General features: G+C 34.9%; 2 protein-coding genes across 2 annotated transcripts; both read left to right on the top strand.

Moving 5' to 3' along the window:
* The first annotated feature begins 114 nt into the window (after positions 1 to 114).
* Positions 115 to 4,938, top strand: LOC121878048 (28S ribosomal protein S28, mitochondrial-like). The gene is made up of 3 exons (XM_042384011.1): positions 115 to 400; positions 1,844 to 1,965; positions 4,594 to 4,938. The coding sequence occupies exons 1-3, from the start codon at positions 242 to 244 to the stop codon at positions 4,748 to 4,750; spliced, it is 438 nt and encodes a 145-aa protein (XP_042239945.1). The 5' UTR covers positions 115 to 241; the 3' UTR covers positions 4,751 to 4,938.
* Positions 4,939 to 8,683: 3,745 nt separating this feature from the next.
* LOC121878045 (mitochondrial 2-oxodicarboxylate carrier-like) lies at positions 8,684 to 19,358 on the top strand. Its single transcript, XM_042384006.1, is given in 10 exon segments — positions 8,684 to 9,570; positions 10,819 to 10,937; positions 10,939 to 11,025; positions 11,444 to 11,494; positions 12,292 to 12,383; positions 13,412 to 13,551; positions 13,554 to 13,591; positions 14,880 to 14,974; positions 14,976 to 15,053; positions 16,713 to 19,358. Coding segments are annotated over 10 exon segments (900 nt in total). The 5' UTR covers positions 8,684 to 9,494; the 3' UTR covers positions 16,837 to 19,358.
* Positions 19,359 to 24,861: the final 5,503 nt, after the last annotated feature.

The raw sequence follows: 24,861 nt of genomic DNA, 5'->3' as shown, positions 1-24,861 counted from the left end.
TTTCTTAATAAGTAATATTTATTATGAATTTTAATATACATTTTATTTAATATTATCACATGGGAACTGACATTATATCATACCATATGACAATACTTGATATTGTATCACTTGATCATAGCTGCAACTAAAATAACAATGGCCTCCTCCGTAAGACAGAGTGTTTTAATATTGACAACTAAAGTGTACCGGCCTTTGTTAAGATGTTGTTCATCGTTACCCACACTAAAAACTGTTCAAAATGCAAGCGAAATTTCCACAGAGAAGTCAACTGCTGAGCCTGGTGGGTTTGCGAAAGCATTTGCAAAGTACCCAAGAAGCAAGTACAGAGGCAGAGCCTAAGGAAGTTCATCCTCCCAAAACATTCGTCTCTCTCTTGAGGAATTCTAAACTGATGCAGGTATGTGATATCATGCTCTTAATCCATTGATGGCAGGGGCTTTTCTCAGCTGAATAAAATCACCTGACGTTTGCCAGAATAAAATACCTAAGTGTGACACTACTTAAGGGTTAGATTAACAAAACCAATGGTAATACCAGTATTATTGCTTTTAATTGCCCCACAAATTTAGGCTAGGTTAGTTTGTTAGGTTCTGATGGCAAAAACATCTGGCTGGGGCCACTGTGGTGGTCTGGGGGGGTGGGACAATTCAAAGAAAATATACCGTAATACCAGCCCAGGAGTGGCCAACTGGTGACATGAGCTAAGCAATGGCCAGATACATTTTCAGAGACACACATATAAGTGATGAGTAATGGGTAAATGGGTGCTTGGTAATCTTGTACTTAATGGGCGTATAATTACCAACACTGTTGTTGACATTATTACCTTTTACATTCATCTGACTGGGAACCTTGCAAAGTATTATATATACAGTATATATATTTTTATTATAAAATTAACCAAAATAACCTATCTAACCTTACCAACCCAATATTATTAGGAGGTTAAGTTAGGTTATATGCGAGGGAAATGTCAAAGAAGAAAAGTGTCTTAAGAATTATCTAAACTCTTGATTGTAAAGATAAAATTTCTAAGGTTCCTGTGTTACCAAAAGTGAAAATTTACTACCAACTCGATCTTAACTTGAACTCCACCTTAGCATTAATTTATTATTTAGGTTAAGTTACGTAGGTTAGTTTGGTTCATTGTATGAATGAAAATTTATTGTGTACTACTGGGCTAATATATGCTGGTGACCGTCAGCAGTTTGATAATTATGGAGGGTGTTTTTAGACACAGTTTTTTATGCTGATTACTTTCATTTTTATTTATATTTTGGACAAATGCTTAGTTTTCGAAATATGGGTGAGTTAAGATATAGGTTTTCTTAGGTTTGGTCAGGTTAGCACATTGTTTCAGCCATTTTTATATTTTTTCAAAACAAAATACAGTATCCCATAATAAAACCAATAAAAAACTGAGTACAGTACTGTATTTTTAAACCAGTTTTCAATGAAATATCAGTGGACAGTCATTAACTGAATAATTACCCAGTACTGGACTATACTATTGTATTAATGTAATAATACTTGATACTTATGAAAAGTCCCTGTCACCCAGTGTATGTGGTAAAAACATGCAAAAAACTGATGAGAGGGAAGAAGATAATTGCTCAGGGCTGCCCAGCTGATTACAGTACATCAAGCAGTTTAAATTGTGGCACAAAAATATAAAACATCAATTGACAACAATTTCAGTGAACTATGCATCATCATTTGGTGATTATTGTGAAATGTGAATAAACTTCCAACATTTTCTGGTGTATTTCATCTTTTATTTAATACTCAAAGTATATTTAAAGATAGAATTGCATTATTAGTTTATTTTTCTTTGTTGCAGCTTGGAGACCCACAAGGCAAGGTGGTAGAAGGTACAATCTTTCATGTAGTTGCGGATGACCTGTACATTGACTTTGGCAGCAAATTTTACTGTGTTTGCCCTCGACCTCAAAGAAATTCAGAGTAAGTACAGGCTGCAGTATACTGTATGCAGTTTATCAAGTAGTGGGTATATACTATTGATCTTTGCTTCATATGTCTGTACCTTAACTCTTAAGCCAAACCAAAATTCTGCACTTTTTAGCCTTTGTTCTGCCCCATTCCTGCTCATTCCTTGGGTGATAAGTTGCACCAGAGGGGATATACATAACCCTTTAGTATCTGAAGTGTTTGGTGCATCAGTTGTTGATGCAGTAAGTCCTGGGGTATTCATGAAAATATAATCTCCATATGCACCACAACACATGTGAGGCAGTGACTGTACTGTACTTTATAGTGCAGGAATATTTAATATTCACCATTAGACTGTAGAGGTTCATTACAGTTATAAATAAATTTTTCGTTGATTGGATCTCATACAGAAGTTATTGAGAAACCACCCCATCGGTTGTGATGTAGTGTGAGACTGTGAGGCCCAGCCAGACATATTGTTTGAAACTTTTATGGTTTAGTATATGAATAAGGAAAGCTAAACTTATCCATAAAACATTTTATTATTTCCATTGACATCAGATCAACTCTAGGACACTAAACACATCAGTTAACATACAACATCTTGAGAGCATCTTGCCACTTTTTCATGTGTAACATTCCTGTGAGCCATGATAAGTAAAACTCAACATGTATATTATAGTTGCCCACTCTTCATACAGTACAATAGCTATAAAATTTTTAGGTTGTCTTTAGAAACTGACCAGGACCAGTACAGTGGGACCTGAGATATCTCTAACAGTGCCTTGGCATCTTTCCGTGCTGTGGAAAAAATTTTAACATTAGATTTTTTGTGTAGAAATTTTAACTGGACAAAATTTTATTTTGTAACAATAGATTTCTGTAAAGTGGGTGTCAGTAACAGATTTCTCTTCAGTATATTGGATATTCCCAACAAAGTATGTCTTTTCGTCCAAATATTGGGAAAATTGTCCGATATTGACTAGACTCGGTACAGCAACTGACAACATGTTGAGGATACTCGTTTGGATGGCTGACTGTTCAGCTATTCGTGCTATGTAAACAAAGCACCATGAATTTAATATGACACAATAACTCATCTGTTTGTTTTTCCTAGGAAAATTTAGTAATTTATGATAATGTTTTATTAACCTAGTACTCAGTGAGCTTAAATAAAATGGGCATTGTTGGGGAAATTTCTTACTGTTGCTATATAGGTATCGTGCGGTGATGTAGTGGTCTGAGAGTGGAGGGAGGGAGGGAGGGGATTTTCCGCTTAATCCAACAAGCTACCAACCTTACCTCTCCCACAGACAATTGACTTCCCATTCTTCATTTTTCTTATTATATAGTTTTATAATATACAGCTACCACTGTTAAAAATTGTCAAGAGGAACATTCTCCTCAAGACGGCTAATGATGATGTGATACCCCTAGGATCAATTTGTGCTTCGGGGTGCAGCCCAGTTGTTATTTTGGAAATGCAGATTTGAAGGCTATATGTTCAGTTCTGGGATTAAGGTGAAATACAGTATTTAATTAAACAGCTTTCTAATGGTAATATAATCAATAAACCCATAAATTGGACATATTGAATGATGTTATCCATCGCTTTTCTTCCATGTAATACTAGGAGTTTCATTTACAGTAGTCCTCGTTAATCTAACACAATTGCTCCAGAAGGTCGTTCGTTAACTGAAATTTTGTTAACCAAACCATTGTTTCAATGGGATTTTGGGTAACTGGTTCCATTATCAAAAATTACATACAAACTAAAAATAAATGCAGTAAAGTACACTTACTTTGAGGTGTTGTAGAAGGCTCCTGGTTGATGATGATGATGGGAATTAGAATGGGGTGGAGGAGAAGGGAGAAGAGAAAACATTGGTGGAGGAGAAATCACCCCATGCCTCCATTTCACCCATAAAATTTTAGTTCACTGGTGTAATTCAAGATTATTTTCTTAAATCAACACTGCATTATATAGTCAATATGTAAAATAAACTTCAGAATGACCAATACTGTAATTGTACTGTAAAAATGTAAAAATATTTTATGTTCAAGAGCTGCCTGAAGCAAGATGCTTCTCCTGAGCAGGGACACACTGACTCCATTTTGGGTGTGTTGAGGGCTGTTTGGCTGCTAAAACTAGTTCCCGAACTTCAGTTATGTTAAATAATTGTTAAAATGACTAAAACTTTAATATAATACTTGGAAAATTATTGAATTGTACAACCTTCTTGATATTTACTCAAATGGTAACGAATTTAAGCCCTAAAACTGATTACTGTATTGGCGGACTATACTACAGCTGGTGAGCAGGCGAAAACATGTTGGGGAATTAAAGAAATTCGTTAACCAAAATTTTTTCGTTAACCGAAGTGAAGAATCTTATGGAAGGTAATTCGTTAACCGAGGCGTTCGTTAACCGAGGGATCACTGTATAAATAAGAAGTAAATATATACGTGATACACACTGAAGCAGAAGTTTAATTCAGTTGCATGAGATTGATGTACAGTACAGAATCAAACTATTATAGCCTAGAGGTGTTATTCCAAAACATTTGTCTAAACTTCAACTTGTAATTTGCATGTAATTCACAATGTACAAGGAAGATGACATTATGTCCACTTATTCAGAAATTTTGTGAGAGGAGCCAGAGTTCGCCTTCGTCTACAAGAGCTCGAGCTGTCTACACGCTTTTTGGGATCATCCACAGATATGACTTTACTGGAAGCAGATGCAACACTTTTGGGTTTAATTCGCATGCCAAAAAAATTTGAAGCCCAGAAATAGTGTACAATATACTGATTTCCATATTTCATAATCTTTAGCTAATCATATTTTATACAGTACAGTATGGTACTTGTCTTTTAGTTATGTAATATAGTCATGTAAATACTTTATACAGTATTGATAATATGAATGTGAAGAGTGTTTTTTTTATATTGAAATATTAGTAATAAATTAGTACTATAAATGCTTTTTCTTGTTTTGATATCCAGTGAATAGGATTATAATGAGTGAAATAGCTTTGTAAACCCACAATGCAGTATGCAATGTTGTATGATGATACGTGTGTTATTTTAACATACAGTAACTCGGGTATCATTTGAAATACAGACCAAGTTTAATCGTTGAGTGATGGTATTACTTTTGTAGAATTATGCTCCTGCAAATGCAATTACAATGAACCCTTACTAATTCCACATTAATCATCAAGATTAACTGCTAATTCGCCATGTTTACTGCTGTGAATCAGCAAAAATTGCCCTGCATATGTTGCATCAGGTTGGATGACTAAGGCATACTGAGAAATGCATGCAGCTGTTTGGCACAGCTCAGACCAAATTCCTCTAGTATTTCACTTTCATCAGCCCTTGGGAGTGCATATCAGTGCTGCTGTTTGACTGTATGTCGTCTGCTAGATGGTAAAAAATGAATCCATGACGTAGTCGGTAGACTGTACCAGCCTGCCGGTAAAATACAGTACCAATACATATGCTGCTGAAAGGGAGTAGCCTTTTATTTTTGTTTATCATTGTATGAACTTGCTTATGCCTAATTTCCTAGGAAACTTTCCTTTTTCTCTTGGTTTTCTAACCTTCTTATCTGTCCCATATTGTTACTCCATTTCCTTGCCATTTTTTGGTAGGATTACTAATGGGATTGGTTTTGAAGGCCTGTCTTCTGTAAAATTTGGTTACAACAAGAGGCACTTTGGGCCTTGTATGAGTTTTAAGCACTTGCTCCACTCACATAATTGGGAAAGTACTGTAATGATAACAGGGCTATGTCGATATTTGTGAGGGTAGGGTTATGTGGAATCTGTCAGCGGCAATGTGCATTAAGGTGAATTTTTTATATTTTTTGTTGGTAAAAAAATACAGTACTGTTCCACAGTGTCACTACTGTATCTAGTTAGCAGCTGTAGCCTGTATATCTCTAGATACAGTATAATGGCTCTATATCTAGATATTAAGGTGCTCTATAATAAAGCACATTAAATTTCAAGTCATAAGTAATTGTTTCCAGGCACATGTCTAGAGGAAGCAGTTGGTTATAAATAATATTCTACAAAGACAAGTTTCGAATTACAGCAATAAAAATTGCAGACGAAAATAAGGTCAATTATAGTATCACACCGGTTTTTATTTCGATATTAAAAATAGGTTTTTCCTAAGTATTTTGATGAGTTTCAAACGAATTTGATATTCATTTTCACCGGAAATCACATGTTTTGTTGGATAACTCCCACCCAACAATCATAACGAAAAAAGTTGGATTTCTTTTTTTATAATAATTAACAAATTATATTACCAACCACCCAAGAAAACCTAACCTAACCCGTTGTTCATGGCGACACTATGACTGAGCGAAAGTAATAATCTTGAAAAATTAATATATCGGTTATCCTTAATTTCCGGTGGAAATATCATAGAATAAAAATGTCTTAGAATTGATTAAAGATTACGATATATATATTTTTAATACGGAAATAAAGACCGATGTGATACTTGTGACTGAGCGAAAGAAATAATGTTGAAAAATTAATATCTCGGTTATCCTTAACTTCTGGTGGAAATATCACAGAATAAAAATGTCTTGGACTTGTGTAAACATAACGAGATACATATTTTTAATAAGGAAATCAAGACCGGTGTGATACTATAAATTCACTGAAAAAAATGACCTTTAATATACGGTAAGTACAGTACTACGTTCAGAGGTCCTCAGCACACACAGCTGTTATGGTGTTCGACTGATTGAAAGGACTGTGGCGTAATTTTCGACTCCAGCAGCACTTGTTTGACATTCTGGATTTATTGTAATAATTCTAAAAATACAACTACAGTAATATATTTAATTTATTAACAGACACCAACAGATGTAAAATTTTGCACTATGGTTAAAATTTAATGTACAGTACGTTTACAATTGGAATTGGCTAGAGATTTGGTGAGGGCCCGGTGGGCGGTGTAACGTGTAGGTCGTTTAACACCCAACAACGCTTGTGGCACTTGGTAAGAGAGTTACTGGTGTTTTTGTGTCTTGTTTGTATATAAAAATCATACTGACAGCAGTTTATGAGTGGTATTGTTTTCGCTCTAGTGTGGCCAAAAGTCAGATATCCTTGACACGTCTCTCATAATACTGTAGAATGAGCCAAATTGGATAAATGGTGTCTTGCCTGGTTGGCCATAAGCAGGCCAAGGACTAAGATTTCGCTGATCCCAGTAGCAAATTTAAGAGCTGAATTTTGGCGAGATTCATTGTAAACTTGATAATGTTTTTACACTCGCCTCTACACCTTATCCCATTTTAATTTTAATGATCATAATAATTTATATACTATACTGTACTTGTACAGGTACTGTATTTACAAATTAACCTATTTTTATTAAGTCATTTAGGATGTGGTATATATAACATACGGTATTGGTGGAGGAGACGATTAGCAATAGAAATAACTTATAAATTGCACCAAAATTTTTGGAGGTGTTATTTGAATGATACTAAACAAGAAAATGGAAATGACAATGCATGGAACCTAACAGAACCTGACCTAACCTACCTAACTTCCTATCCCCCCGGCATATTAAGCAGAAAGAACTTACTGTACTGTGATATCAGGTACCAATGAAAACACTTTTCTTGAAGCAACAATGTGGAATTTTACATTTTTTGTAGATGTAAGAGTACTATCGGTTGTTGCACTGGAACAAATATTTTAAGTGCACTGACAGATGGTCTTCCTCCACAAGCATAGATAACCGATCGCCCAAGCGGCTAATAGGATCAGTGGCGAAGAGGATAAAAGTAAAAAGTAAAGACACCATAGCAATGCCATTGAAAAACAAGATGGCTAGCCTGTAGAACAAGAAGTACTGTATTGGAACTTAGAGTTCACTTAGAATACTGTACAATGCTACTCAAAAGAATTCGGAAATGTATCAAAACGAAAACCCATAATATGGGATATGGATCCAACTACATGATTCTCATCCTTTATACATAGAATTGGTTCAAAAACCAAATGCGTGAAAAAGATTAAAAGGAATTTGCACAGGCCGTAAACAACAAACCAGGAAAAAGAAGTCTATAAAATATAATGCAAAAGAGAAAGAAGCCAATATTTGTGATAATAAAACTGCCAATATGAGGCCCCAGCATTATTTATACACAGTCAACCCTCGCTTCTGGCGGTCCCACTTTGATGTTTGGTACCCTGCGAACCGAATGCTCCCTTTCATGTTGTGTTCACCTTGGAGAAGCAGCAGAAGATGCGCTGGAGTAAGGTCAGTCATCAAAACATTACTGAGTTCTTCACCCACCACCCACCACAGCCGCCCAAGTCAGTGATAGTGATAATGAGGATATGGACTTATATGGACTTTGAGGGTTTGACAAAAGGTCCTGCAAGCCTCTGTGGTGGATAGTGATACAATTGATACAAGTGATACAGGTGAGGGCCAATAATCTGCCTCTGCCTTGGAACCAACCCCCATCCCGTGTGCCCAGTCATCTTTTCTACTAATGTAAGTGTTAAAAACCTAATAATATTGATATTTCTCTTAATTATTAATTGTGTGTGCATACCGTCATAAAATTAGAAGTTATTTCTAGCATTAGGTATTGTGTCTGAAAAGTGGAGTTTGGAATTCGGCCGGTCTCTATTTCAATTAATCCCATATGTTATGTTGTTCACTTTACGCGTTTCTCACTTTACGCGGGCGCCCGTGGGTTGAATTAACTGCGTAAAGTGAGGGTTCACTGCATGTTTACAAAGACTGGATTCACAAATTTATAGTTTAAGAGGGATGAGAACAATCTGCCCCATGGAGGTTTGTCGGTGGATTATTTATAGTAAAAAAATTATTTCCTTATTTACAAAACACGTAGACTAGCATCCAACCAACACCTGTGGAATATACTGTGTAGTACTGTACTACGTTGATACCTACTTTTCAGTCTTGCATGTTTTTCTTGCAAAGATAAAGAATGGAGTAAATATATTGAGTAAAGCTTAAATAGGGCAGCACATGTTAACTAGTGTTACTCATGCAGTACTGTACAGTACAGCTTGTTAAGGTATATCAAGTAAGACTAGGTGGATAGTGCTGTTAGCATCATGGTATCTTATTGCACCTGGAGATTTCCCTCTTTACTACTGTTTGTGATAGCCTGTCAAATGCTTTCTCTAAGTCTACAAATACGAAGTGCAGCTTTCTTTTTTCCTCACCTGCATCTCTGACATATCAGGCATAGTGTGTGTGTTCTTGGCTATAAAATGAGATTTTAGAGTCAATTCTTCATTTACGTTACAGTAATGTTGTTTTTATGTGAAACAAATCTCAGTTGGTATCAGTCAAAATGGTAACAGGGTTTTGTTTGGCATAATTTTGTTTATAACACAACTGAACTACAGTACTGTATACAGTACAATATATAGTGCTGTACAGTAAAGTACAATATTGAAAACGAAATGATTCTTAATGCCATTTTTATTTTCAGTGGTTGAATCGAGTTAGCTGGCAAGATGTCAAAAAATAACAATACAAATACTTTGAGTCTTAAGATTGTGGCCATTAATTTGGCTGCAGGAGGATCTGCCGGTGGGTTATTCTTTTGTTGTGTTTATACCAAGAGTTATCTAGTGTGTCTGTATACTGTGTAGTATACCAAGAGTTATCTACTTAGTTAATCTTATTTAATATTTATTTATGGCATTACAGTACACTGTATCATGAATATTCAGTGTTTTATCTCTTAAAATACCGGTAGATTTTACCTTACAGAAATAAATTATTTCAAGGATTTGGTTGATGGAATCAAAGAGGTCTGTCTCATAATTGCTCTTCAGTAGTTACAATAATTACTGATGATCTGATAAACTTAATTTCAGTACAGGTACTTGCCTAATAAAAGTTTAAATTAATAAGAATTTTTTTTATTGATTTGTCACAGCTAATGAATGGTGGAGAGCTGGCTTTAAAAAAAAAGAAAGGAACTGTATTCAGACCATCTTGGGACATCAAGACAGAGGGACAGTGCCAGGAAGAGCTGCATTTGCATCTCAAAGACCTTCACTCGGTCTTTGGTGGTAGTCATGATTGGCGCTGCCTCAAGGTTACTTACTGTAGCATGTTTGTAAGATAATCACTGCAAGGCCTTGGAGATACAGTGTATTCCCTTATATTCATTAGAGCAGGCCTCTTGATTCTTTTAGAAATAGGTGTTTAGATACATGTAAAAAAATTCAAAAAAATAATGTTATGTTGACCTTATAGCAGTGCTATGGTCGAAACCACTAAGCCCAAGACTGAGACCTGACATCCAACCAAGACTTTAGAAGTATTTATTTACTGCATATGCTTGTGGATAAAGCCTTTTTTTTCTACATTTATTTAAAAAGGGAGGAGGAGTTGAAATCCATGAATGATGAAGACTCGCTACAGGACCCTAATGCTGTGCTGTACTGTACTTTTTGCATTTTTATTTTCATGCCCCATTCCTCCTCATAGTTTTAACTTGAATATAATTTTTTAACCCTCTGGCTCTTTCTTGGCTTGTCTATGTAATTTAGTTATGCATGAGTAAAATAAATGTTGACAACACATTAGTATACTGTATGTCTCTCTCTTATGATACCATTTTGTCTATTTTCTTCCATTACAGTATAAAGTCACTCGTCTTGTTTTTCAGGAAAGTTACTAGCATCAATTTGCTTTCTTCCTTATTGTATAAAATAAATTCTATTAGCAATAAATTAGACTTAAAAATTATAAGTGGTAGATAGCCATATTTTATTTATTTTTTATGTTTTATATTGAAGATGAACTATTCCATTTTTAATTTTGCAGGTTTTACAGAGATATGCATCATGCATCCTCTAGATGTTGTCAAAACAAGATTTCAGATTCAGACAACAGGTGTTCCAGGTGACCCAAACTACTATACGTCAGTGTTTGATTGTATAATGCAAGATGGCCAGAAATGAAGGGCTATTGTCTCTGTATAAAGGTGTTTTGCCACCAGTACTAGTTGAAACACCAAAGCGAGCTGTTAAGGTACCGTAAATTGTATTTTGCATTTTTGAAAGTACAAGGTACTGCATCTTATAGTTTTGTAGTTTTTAGAGCATATCAATGAGGAATATGTTTATTCCTTAGATAATTCATTTTTTAGAAGGAAGTGTTTTTATTTTCTTGCATATCAGAAATAATTATTTAAATTGTTTTTAAAAATATATTAACTTTTGGAAGTGCATTACGGTACTTATTTTTTATAAGTAAATTTGGGTTCAGATTTAGTAACCAAAAACTCAAGCCAGAGTGACCACTAACTTGTTTGGTTTGTGTGACATCTGTCCACTAGATAACTAATTTTAATTTAATACAGTAGTACTTACATTGCATGTATTTTATGTCTGTGTGTATTTTGAGAAAGATTCAACTGCATGTCAAAAACATGATATTTTTCTTTCAGTTTCTTACATTTGAAATCTACAAACAGCTGTTTGGTGGTCCATCACCAACAGTAAGTACATTGCAGTACAGTATTTTTTATGTTTCTTAAACTTAGTGCATGTCTTTATGATAATTATTCAAAATTTTCGTAAATTTATTAACTTCTGTACTGAGAAGATGTCTTTCTTGAAAGTTTATACAGTATTGTACCTGTACAGTACTGTAAAAAAAAACACCATATATTGTTCTTTTATCATCTTGAAGTTAAATATTTATCAGTCTAGGTTCCATGGCCTGATGCTTGAATAGTTTAAACTTAGAAAAAATCATCCAGGATGTGCCAAGGATTCTGTCAGTTGAAGATTAAACAGTTACTGTACATCAAAGCTGAAGAATCCAACCTGCTACAACTTCATCTGTGTGCTAATTTGGATTAAGGGTCAAGGTTAGTCAGTTATTAGAGTGATGATGTTAATACGACTGGAATACTTTGGAAATAACTATAACCACAGACATGAATCAAGTCCACAAGTTAAATTGATCTGAAACCCATTCCTAATCCTCCTCCCTTCTTGACAGTGCAGTTGTGTAAGGCATTGGCTTCTGATGGCTCATGTCACAGGTTAACCTTTATCATTTGTAAGTACTGTACATACTGTATGCTTTCCAAATTAGGATATTAAGCATATTTTTGGTAGTTTGCCAAGGCTGTAATTATTATTGCTTTTATTTTTTTGTTATACAGAAAAGAGACCTAGTGGATTTATTTAGTTAAAGTTTAGTGGATTAGATACATATTGGTTAATGGATCTCTGGTAGTTTGGGTTCCTAGCCTTATCCCATGCCATTTATGATGATTTTTTCCAGACATTTTTTCTGGCTGGCTTGGGATCAGGAACAACTGAAGCCATTCTTGTCAACCCTTTTGAGGTTGTAAAAGTTACACAACAAGCAAATAGGTAAGTTTCACTGAAGCACAAATTTATGGAACATACTGTACATCATTTATGATTACATTTAAAAACTGTGGAGTTGCCCAGTAACTGAAATGTGTGAAGCATGTTTAATGTGTAGCTTACTGTTAATACTGTACAGTAGTATTTTAAGAAAGTAAAAATTGCTGTGCTATTAATTTTGTAAGTATTCATACCTCTTAGGATGCTGTTTTATCATTATATATGATACTCATTTCTGTGGAGGAAATTTACTGTAAAACAAAAAAGTTATTAAAATCGATAGAATGGTTCGAAAGTTCCACTTGAGACTTCAACAGGCAAAGCTCTCTTCTTTTCTATGAACTTCATTCTTAATTAATGAAAGTGGTGTACTCCCCACTCCTGCACATGTGTGTTTACTTCACTGTGGTACAGATTTTTGTGAAGAATATATTGGGATCCTGTTCGTAACTCGGGGACTATACCCTTTCCACACTAACCTGGCCCATAGGCCCCGCCCCTATTTCTTTACTAATAGCTGATTGGTTCATAGAAAATTCAAACTGTGTTCACAATTGGTAAGCAGACCTGTTGTTATCTAAAATAATGTTAAATATATGGATTATCAAAATGCAAATCATTTCAAAGCATTCGCACTTAAGAAAAGATATTAGAAAATTTTAGATATTTATTATAAACGGTCCATATAACTACGTGCTTATTTACATGCAGTCCAGGGGAGGTAAAACGCCTAGGGGAACCAATCTGCTATTTGTAGCTGTAGACGAGGGCCGTGGCTTACAGGCCAGCTTAGTGGAAATAATATAGGTTCATTCACTGTCATATATATATTCATTTCACTCAAGACTCGGTGAGTCTTGTCTTATGCTTATTCTTTTGTCCTCAAGCTCAGCTAGTGTGTTCATGCATTTAAAACTAATTTATTAAATTGTATTTCATGCCAGGTATGATTGGGGGACACAGTGTTACCTTAGTTGAATCTCAGTAATCAGACTACAGAATTTCAGACAAAACTGTACTTTCCTCCTCAGAGCACAGCATAAAGTTTCTCCCAGCACTTGGGCAGTTGCTCGAGAGATTATAAGAACTCAAGGATTGGGGTTTAGAGGCCTTAATAAAGGCGTCACTGCTACCATTGGGAGAAATGGCCTCTTCAACATGGTTTACTTTGGTCTTTCCACACAGTGAACACTCGAATAACTCAACCTAAGGTATGTCAACAACTACCACTAATTTGTAATGCATCATGTAAGATTACATGACTAATAATTGTTGTCATTCAAAATTAAGATTAAACTAACTTCACATCAGCACCCAGGCTTAGGACAATGAGCTCATTCTTAATTATGCTCCTTGTTAAGAGGACCTTAGCATTTGTTGTCGAAACTTCAAATTCCCTGGACAAAAAACATACAAATAAGATATGTTTTGTCAAGTTGAAATGTAATTGACAAGAAAATACAGTGTACTAATAATACAACTTGTAACTTACGTAAGATTTAGACGGTTCTTAAGACATGCTCCCCACCAGAAGCCCTACATTTGGACCCTCCTTGGGGTCAAGAAAAACTCTATTCCCCAGCAGGTACAGTGTGGTTCACTTGCTGGTTAGCCTTTTTATTTTTTTTTTATTTTTACGGGAATTAGCCCACCTGGGCACAGGCCAAACAACCCACAACGGGGTCGGGGCAAAAAAATAAGAACAGAAAGAAATTGAAAATAGAGAAGAAAAAGGTTATACTGTACTGTGTTAATCTACACCACGAAGATGCCGGAAAACCAGCTTTTTAAAGTGAGACAGATTGTATAAATATGGAACACAGAAAAAGGCAGAGCATTCCACAGTTTGGCTGTGTGAGGAAAGAAGGAGGTACTATAATGGGTTATTCTCATGCGACCGACATCCACAGAGAAACGGCGGGCACCGGGGGCAAGATGTGTGTTACGAGCCCACGGCCTTGCCGATGGTACACAGGATGCCAAATCCACCGAACATTGCCCATTAAAATACCTGTAAAGAGAGGAGAGTGAAGCAACATTGCGTAAGAGAAAGGGAAGAGAGATTGTCGACTAAAGGAGGAGAGTTAAAAAGAAGAAATGCCTTTGATTCCACCCTATCTAACAGTTGGACAGAAGGAGAGCCACCCCAGATGTGAGAGCAGTACTCCAAGCCTACATAAGCCTCACACCAGTGTAAACCTTAAAGCAAACATTTGCCAGGAGATTGAAGCCATTCAAGAAGACTTGTTACAGCAAACATTCAATAATAAATATATTGGTTTCTAGATAAGTTACTGTACATTAGTGAATCCCTGGAGCTACCACCAAGTGAATCACCCTGTACAGTATAGTGTTATTGTAGTGTATTATTATCTGTACTTTGTTATTTTTTCTAAATTTTCATATACAGTATTTGAAAGCTACAACTGCACCCTAATCAGGGAATCCGAGTTTACTTCCAAATTCAATTGAGTTTTAGCATTTTATCCGACCTTGCAGGTAAAATGGCAACAAAACCTTCAGAAATTCTTCATTGGGTTAGTGGCAGGTGTACTTGGATGCTTGATAAACATTCCCTTTGATGTTGCTAAGAGCCATCCAAGGGCCACAGCCAGTCCAGGGAGAGATCAAGTACCGCTCAACATTTGCCTCCATTGCTCGTTAGAGGAAGGGGTGATAGTCAGTAAATGTGTTATTCTATTATGTGATATATATATATATATATATATATATATATATATATATATATATATATATATATATATATATATTTATATATATATATATATATATATATATATATATATATATATATATATAGATATATATATATATATATATATATATATATATATATATATATATATATATATATATATATATATATATATATATATATATATATATATATATATATATATATATATCTATATATATATATATATATGCTGATAACCACAAGGAAAGAAGAAAACACGAAGTTCCCAAGCGCTTTCGTGTAATTCACATCTTCAGGGGTGAGTACAGACTAGAGAGAGTAATACAAATCAAGGTGTATATATACAGAGGAGGGTGAGACCAGGTCCACAATGGTCAGGTATTAGGTAATGACCCTACTAATCTTTAAATTGCACACAACGGTTGGTGGTCAGGTCAGATGGTCAAGTGACCCGGCCTTCTCACCTGATCACAAATCTTCTTAATTACAAAATTGTCCAGCTTGTACATGCCGTTACTCAAATTCATGTTGAATGCTTCGGTATGTTTAATAAGACTAGATTCTATGATGTTCCTACTGTCAATTGACTTACATGGTAATATTGAGGAGGCATTATCCCAGTCAATGCAATGCTTGTTATCCCTCAAATGAACAAACAGAGTATTGGATTCCTGGCCTGTCCTAACACTGTATTTGTGTTGTTTAATTCTAGTTGCAAGATCTTTACCTGTCTGGCCTAAGTAAAACATATTACATTCCTTGCAAGGAACTTTATAAATGCAACCAATTGTGTTGTTGGGGGAGTTCTTGATTAACATTTGTTTAACAGTGCTTGAGTTTTTAAATGCCACATTGACGTTCCAGGTTTTTTAGCTGTGCAGGAATGTGTGAGAATTTTTGTGAAATGGTAATATTAAGATATTCTTATGGTCATGGGTGGGGTTTGGGTCAGTTCTATATATATATATATATATATATCTATATATATATCTATATATATATATCTATATATATATATCTATATATATAGCATATATATATATAGAGTCTATATATATATATATATATATATATATATATATATATATATATATATATATATATATATATTATATATATATATAGGTTATTTATATATATATATATATATATATATATATATATATATATATATATATATATATATATATATATATATATATATATATATATATATATATATATATATATATATAATTTTTTTTTTTTTTTTTTTTTTTAAAGTACAAAAGTAATCTTCAAAGTTCTCGGACCCATTGTGTATGGGTCCCCTCAAAGCTGAATAAAATCTGGCATTAGCCAAATAAAATATTGAAAGTGACATCACCATAGTGAAGGGGTTAAGTAAAAGTACAAATTACTGGACCTGATCTGTAAAGTACCCTAAGTACAATGTAGTTACAGTACATGTATTTCTAATTATAATTTTATTGCTTAATGATGAAAATTTTGTGTTAGAAATAAATTAATTCTTAAAGGTACTGTATTTGCTCAGTAATGAAAATAAAAATAGGTAAATAAATATATACAGTAATTGTTTCTGCTGTAAAATAAATTGGAGTTATCTGTTGCAGCTTCCGTGCATTGTACAAAGGTCTGGTGCCCAAGGTGTTGAGATTGGGACCTGGAGCTGGTATCATGATGATTGTATATGAAAATGTCCATGGTTACCTTGTCAAGAGATTCCCAGATGATTAAGAGATGTTTTACCATCACAGAAGCTTGAGGAATGAGGATGAAAAGCCATCGGCTGTAGCAAGCTTCCATAAGATGAACTAGCCACATGGTTGGATGACTGAAAAATTTTACCAACTTAACAAGATTCCAATGTAATAATAATAGCTGGTTGTTTGTTTCTTAAAAAGCCAGTTCTTCCAGATAATTCACTGGCACTCAAAATACTACAAAGTCAAGGACCGATAATAAAAAAGTAAAAATACTACAGTGTACTTCAAAAAAAGATCACAAAAAGTGAGTATATTCTTAAGTTGTAATATTTCCTAAACGCTATAGTTCTTCATCACTGTACTTTCTTCAGGATCATAAACTTTAAAAAAAGAAAGGTCTTGAATTGTTTCTTAAAGGCCTCCACAGAAGTCAGTTGCTTCATGGATGCAGGCTGTATAGGAAAAGGATCGGGCAGCAATAGAGCATTCCTGTATTGCTATAGGCTCAAGGTGTGAGGGATCATCATTACTATGCAAAATAATTTCAGAACTTGTGGTCAGAGGATTTAGTAGGTTGGATAAATACTGAGGATCACCAAACATAGGGTCTTAAAAAAACATCAGGCATAGTTTGAACTCTATCCTAGCTTTAGTTGGAAGCCAGTGCAATTAGATTAAGAATGGGGTAGTGGGAATCCTCGGTAGGAGAGCAGAAATAAGTCTGACAGGCCTGTTCAACTCTGTTTGAACTTTGTTCAGTAGAGACCCATAAAGAATTACAATAGTCAACCCTAGACAAAATAAATGAATGTAATAGTGTCACAAACACTGTATCCAAAAACTGTTTAACAGCATATAGATTTCGAATTTGAGAGTCGCAACTCTTAACCACTAAATTTATATGCTCTTTAAAATTTTGTTTTGAGTCAAAATACACTCCAAGGACTGAGTTGTAGTTCCCAAAAGAGCCAAAATCATCTTTGCTGTCGCCTTCTATTTCCTCGGATGACGATAGTTTCTCCTAGCCATCCAAATCTTCTTATCAGACATCAATGATTTAATTTTCTCTTCAATATCCTCAACATTTATCATTTGCACATAAAGCTGTGTATCATCAGCATAGAAATGGTAGGCAACACCAGGAGCATCCAGCAGGAATGCAAGGACTACTGATATAGGCTGTAAACAGGAGTGGTCTCCAAATTGGTCCCTGTGGGATGCAAAAATACAAAGGGTCTGAAATGGTTACACTGACCATCACACATTGAGATCACTCTGACAAATAAGATTCAAGCAGTGAGAGTGCATCATCACAGACACTGAATGGCCCACCGTGTCAAAGGCTGCAGAGAGATCCTGTAAGACCAGTCTGAGAAGCATTCCATGACCATACCCATGGCCATTCTAACCCAGATCCCTCCTCCTTTAAGTGCGTGCCTTGGGTACAATTTGCCCCGAACAATTCAGCCACCTGGAATTATTATGACTTGGAGAGCACCTAAATATTTGCAGAATTATCCTACATGCTGGTGTGGCTCCTATGAAAAAGTTGCTGCTATTTGCTCTGATACCAAGAATATGGATAAAGGATTCACAAGTGCCAATTTGAAAGGGAGGAAGAAAGATGGAAAATGGGAATGTTGTTGTCAGTTTAAGGATAAGATAGTAGAGTAATTTTGATTGGATGGTAAATATGGAATTGATGAATGAGACAGACTTACACCTGAGGTTATGTGCTTGTGGCCAAATCTTTTTTTTTAGTTTTCCAGTGATGCTTCCATGGGCAACCAAAGCCAAGTGATAATGCTACTCTAAGTTTACAATTCTCAAAAGGAATCACACTCATTGGGTATCATTGCATCATGTAGAATTAACTTAAACAATTAGAAATACAGGTCATCGTCACTTAACATATATTTGTTTTAACGAAGTTGATAGATTGTGGAATAATTGTAAAACAAAGTCCATAATTTTTATAATATAGTTTTTAAATCGTGAGTTTTTAATAAAGATTTGCAGCTTTTCGTTCCTCTCAAGTTTGTTAACACCTGTATGGCATGGGGCTCCTCCACTAGCCCATACCTTGGTAGACTCACTTGCTGTGTTTGTTTGTGTAGTTTCACCACCAAGCCTCGATATGCTACTGCTTCATTTGACTAGTGAGTAGTGTTATTGTGTTTATGTTACTTGTATATATATTTTTTTTTCTGTATAATAATTTTTGGTGAGTTTTAGGTACAATATTTTTTGCTTGGAACCTATTTGTAACTTATAACATAGCAGTAGAAGGGAAAACATGTTTCACTTAACATATTTTCACATAATACATGTTTGGAATGCACATATACGTGATGTTAAAGTGGTATCGCTGACGTACAAAAACCTAAAAGTTTATTGATATAAACTTTAAAAAGTAGATTGTTATAAATGCTATTGATATACAGTATAGTCTCATTTTACCTGGTCAATTAAACCCATGGAGGTCTGCGTATAACGCGAAACGCGTAAACAAAATAACAACATATGGGATTAATTGAAATAGAGACTGGGCATACCGCCAGACTACCCTTTTTCCGACACAATACATACGTTGTGGTAAAAATAACATCTTAATTTTATGATGGTATGCACACACAATTAATATTTAAGAGAAATATCAATAATATTAGGTTTTTTAACACTTACGTTAGTAGAAGAGATGGCTGGGCACACGGGGATGGGGGGTTGATTCCGAGGCAGAGGGCAGATTATTGGCCCTCGCCTGTATCACTATCCACCACAGAGGCTAGCAGGGCCTCCTTGTCAAAACCCTCAAAATCCATATCCTCACTATCACTGACTTGGGCTGGCTGTGGTGGGTGAAGAACTCGGTTATGTTTTGTTGACTGGGCAAGCAAGGTTAAATAGACCAATCACAGCTCGTGGCGGAGGGGATGTGCGGGTGGTAAGGATGCATGGCCCAATCACAGTCCGAAACGTCATCTGACATCAGCGGTGACGTAAGAGTGACCTAGCGCCCAGCTTGTCCTCGCCGCTTCCCGCGTAAATTCAGGAATGTACTGAGTAACTAATAATTGGCCCGTCTGGACAGGTGCCGCGTAAATGACCAACTGCGTATAAAAAATCCTCGTAAACCGAGACCATACTGTATTTATAATAGTTGGGAATTTCTCAGATTTTTTAAATTTTTAATACAGTATATAGAGCATGTAAAGTATATTTAGCTTTATTTTTTGCACAAAGCTTCTTGGTGCTCTGATCAAATAGATTATAATACAGTATAGACTTTAATTGATTAGGCATTTGTTGTGGCTTCTTGTGTTCAACTTGAGGATGGACTCTGAAGAATCCTTTTCTAATGCTGAAATCATCAAAATTTTAATACCTTCTTGTTTCGAAGAATGAACAGTAATAATCAAATGTTTGCTAAAGAATTCTTCTTGTACGTTTACGTATCTTGTTCATAAAGCAATACTCAGTGGCTTTCACTAAGAATTTAGTGTTAATGAAAATGTGGGGGGTTGCCAAAACAAAGATGGGAAAACAAAAAATAAAAGAGGTGAGAAATAAGTTAGAATAATCTACAAGGTGTTCCATTTGGATGGAACTACCTGTTTGGGGGTAATGAAAACTGAAAAGGTTATTGGTATTTTTATTTTTTGTACAGTACTGTACGGTATATGTTGTCATTATTACTAAGGCATTTTTGTAATATTTCTACCCAGTTACTGTACTGTGAAATCTGTTGAAGATATTTACTGTAATTTGAGAAAAGGTTTCATTAAAGTCTGCAGGTGTCTGCCTTGCAATACTATTATGTGGTTCACATATTGTGTAGTTCATTTAAATGGAACACCCTGTACAATTATTCTGCTGCTGCCGATCCCATCATGGGTGTGCGCGTGAATGATAGAGAAGAAGAATAGTTCATGCTTTGCCATGTAGAGGTGGAGCTAATAAATAAAGAAATGAAGTTATTTTTCAGCTACAATAATCATCACCTCTAATATTAACCCAAGCCTTAGTTTGAGTGTAGTGCTGATGTCAGTGTTGGAATTGTAGAATAGCTTTATACTGTGCAGTACAGTGTACTCAAATTTATATAAGAGAGCTAAAAAATGTTTTTTAACACTGCATAAAATGAATATGTATAACAGTTGATTAGTGTTGTTATAATGTAATTTTGCATAATTAAACTGCAGTATAAAAGAAAAGTGGCAGTACAGTATAAATAAAAACACCAAAGGAGAAATACTGTACTGCTTTCTTAACACTTACTGTCTCTAACAATTATCTGTTGTATATGTATCTGTTGCTACACTCCTATATTTAATGGTTAATGATCATTTTACACCCCCCCACCTAAAAAAAAAAAATAATAATAAAATAACATTTTTGTCAGTTAGCTTTTTTAAGTATTTTGTTAAGAATTGCACAAGATGACATTTTAAGCACATGTCACCTATTTACTGTACTTTTAAGAAATTAAGGCAAAAAATCAGGGATGCCTCTGTTAATACATTTGCACAGGCAGAGTAAAGTAGGACAGCTGGACAAGACGAGGTAGAATGGTGAAGAAGCAATATTAATCTTGAATACTGTTCTCTTATGTCTAAGTGTATGTGGAAGATTACTTCAGTAGTAGGGTGTGATATGGAAAAAAAAAACAAATTACTTGGGGAACAGACTTCATATTTTTATGGTAATCCACAATAGTAATTCCAAATAACTTGGGCAGATCGCTTTGCTGTACGTACTACAACTGAGATTCTAAATCCCATGGTCTATTGCGATCATTAGAATACAGGTACTCCTATAATTACATTCCAAACTTTAGCAATACAACATTTGACTTCGCTTTAACATTCCACAGGAATAATTCATGTAACCACTTTTTCATTGTTTTGGTATTTTGTAGAGACAAAGTTTTTAATTTCACTTTCAAATTTTGTGGTCAGTAGGATGTATGAATTGCTGGTTTATTTACATTTTGCCCATAACAAAAAAGAGTGTACATTCCTTATAAAGTTGTCATAACTATGCATCTAGGTACAGTTTTTTTGTATCCAGATCAAGTTTGTAGGATTTTCCTGTTCATGTCAGGTAATGACCATCCCATTAAGGGTAAGCATCTAAATGATTTGGGAAGGAATTTTTCATATTTGTTTAATTATCATTTAAGCAGGTGCACCATAGTTGTACCAAGACTTGTATGACTGATGTGTGAAATTTCATTTTATGGCCAAGGGATGAAGTGAGTGTTGTGCAAGATCCCAAATGATGAACACCCTGTCTCAGCGCTCACTATGTCATGAAGTATAATCATTTGGTGGCTGTGTTGGGTCTGTCTGGGATATGTGAATATACGGTATACTTTCTGGATTAATGATTCTATGTTCTGACTTCACAGATTTTGATAGGTGAGTTTTTGGAGCTTTTGACTACTGCAAAAATTGGATGACACATTCCACAAATAATTTAGATGTCTTTGAAAAATAGAAAAGGGGTTTTCTTGAATGTTCTTAAGAACAATGCAGTTTTTATAAATCCAGCTCTTCATCCAGCATACCAGGAACTTTTAAAGATATCCAGCAGAGTAATGATTTTCTTATTTAGCTATTCTGTATAGTACAGTATAGCATTTAGATCAGCAAGAACATTCACAAAGCCATATCCTTGTGAAGACAGAACTTAACCTGTGAGAGGCAAGAAGGAATCCAGGTCATCCACCTCAGTCTCTGCCTATGAAATCGAAATTCATTCATTAGTCATTCCATTATGGTTTATGTTCCTCAGTGAATGACAGCTAAATATAGATCCAATAGCAATAATAATAATAATAATAATAATAATAATAATAATAATAATAATAATAATAATAATAATATAATATTAAATAATGTGTCCTGCTGCTAATATAACTATACAGTCTGTTCACTCGAATCTTGCAACTGAGGCCTAAGGTCAGTTTATAGTAAGTCAAGTGATTGGTTGGCAGGAAAGTCACTACGTACATCTCTTTGGTGTTTAATCTGTTGTATTTATAGTATATTTTAAGGGATAACTATTCTTTGTTGATCTCTGATGTATAAATAACAGAAAAATATAGGCCAAGTAAGATCTCATCCACTATTGTTAAGTTATATCCCAAGGTATAACTGAAATTATTTAAAAAAAATATTGTACAGGTATCCATTTATATCAAAATCCTATTATAAATATTTTTGTGATTGTAATTTAAATCTAGATTATCTCCATAATGATGACCTTACCATTTAAGTTATACTGTGCTGTACTGTACTGTACCTCATGCAATATAAAGACATCAAATATCATGTAATGCGGGTATACCTTGTATGATGCACAAAACTATGCTCAAAGATCTTCACACTATTAATATGTAGTATGGTTGTAATTTATCCATGATCAAAGTTCAACCAAATGGTCTTACTCATATTTAACATTTTGTACGTGTTCTTTCTTGCCTATCATATTACTGTACAGTATATTTATCTTTAATGTTTTCTCTCATCCCACCATCAAGTTCACTGTGGCCATTAGTGGGATTTGGGGGTGATCATCAAGTGATGGTGAGCACCACTCATGGAGACTGGATATACAGTACAGGTATTCAAAAGTATAGTGGAATTATGATCATTACAGTCTGAAGATGTACTTTAGACATTAATTCTATCATATACTGTATATGCAGTATACAGTATATGGCTGTGGAAATCAGGACTAAAAATATTATTGATATATAAAAACCTATTTCTATTTTATCATTATTAAACTGTACTTCTGTTTACTTAAGGTGATTCAGGTTTTTCAAGTACAAGAAAATATGATCTTTATGAAATGTTAGTGTAAGAAATTTAGCATCTTTTAATGCCCTTCACACACCACTCTTCATACTACTGAATGCTGAATCGTCATTAAACTTACCTCCACTGTCTACTGCCTATGATTTCCACTCTTCCGTTTATTCTCCAAACCTAACATCTTTCTTACTAATTTGGCTCATATCCTACACGAATTGCTTTCCTCCCGTGCCTTCGACCGTGCTATTTTCTCCCAGCCTATATTTCATTCATTGCTATACTGTACCTGGCTATGCTGCCTTCAGAAAGCTAATGTTCATGTGGAATTTTGTGAATATCCTCACCTCATATCTTTCTCATCTATAGTTTCACTGTGCAAAGTTGCATTCTGGAGTTTCTTACAACAACATTTTTTAAGTCACTGTTCATAGACCACTTCAAAAACTTTTTTCCTTCCACTTTCTTGCTCTGGAGTTATATTTACGGTTACAGTTATTGAACGTTTATTTTCTTCCTCCTCTTGCCAGATCAATAAACCATTCTGCTGAGCTCCTTTTGACAGAAGAAACATAGGTGTAATACTGTATAATATATGTGGTACATACATGAACTGCAGGAGCTTCACACCTATACCACCATGGATTAGTAATTTGATATCCCTGACCAAGTAGGTGAGGGAGAAAGAATCAGCTGGGCGAGCAGCTGGTTCTTTCTTGAAAAACATCCTCATTGGTAGTTGTTTACTCTTGGCTTTGAAGTCTCTAAACATTTCCTGGTAGGGAGCAAATCCCTGGTTGATTTCTTCGATGATCTTAAGGCTCCTTTACATGGAAGGGTTGTGGTCAACAATAAAATCAGTTACCACCTTCACTTGTCCAAATAGCTCACCAAAATTTTTCAAAGCCCCAACCTTCTTGTTGCATTACTAGCACTGACACTAGGCAGTCATTTAGGGGCTATTTCACACAGAAACATTAAAGTTTTGAGTACAACACAATAGATGATGTGCTGCAGACAATGGTTGAGCGCAAACAAAGGGAGAGGAAACGCTGCGGGTGTGTGGGGGTGACTCGTAACACTGCGGAAGAGGCCCGTAAGCTAACCACCATCTGCTTACTGTGAAGTTGAAATTGCAAATCGCAAACTCAAGAATAGCAAGGGTTTACTGTATTTCATATCTTTATTTCATGAAGCATGTCAAGTTTTTTGTCATTCTGATTTTTATCTTTCTCTGA

Source organism: Homarus americanus, unplaced genomic scaffold, assembly GCF_018991925.1.
Source record: "Homarus americanus isolate GMGI-L3 unplaced genomic scaffold, GMGI_Hamer_2.0 scaffold45562, whole genome shotgun sequence".
Classification (NCBI taxonomy): Eukaryota; Metazoa; Arthropoda; class Malacostraca; order Decapoda; family Nephropidae; genus Homarus; species Homarus americanus.
The sequence above is the reverse complement of the archived record's forward strand: the minus strand, read 5'-3'. Positions and strand labels throughout refer to the sequence as shown.

Coding starts and splice junctions, on each gene's coding strand:
- LOC121878048 (XM_042384011.1), top strand. CDS start 242: ATGCAAGCGAAATTTCCACAGAGAAGTCAACTGCTGAGCCTGGTGGGT. Junction 401..1,843: donor GGAATTCTAAACTGATGCAG/GTATGTGATATC, acceptor TCTTTGTTGCAG/CTTGGAGACCCACAAGGCAA. Junction 1,966..4,593: donor CGACCTCAAAGAAATTCAGA/GTAAGTACAGGC, acceptor CCACTTATTCAG/AAATTTTGTGAGAGGAGCCA.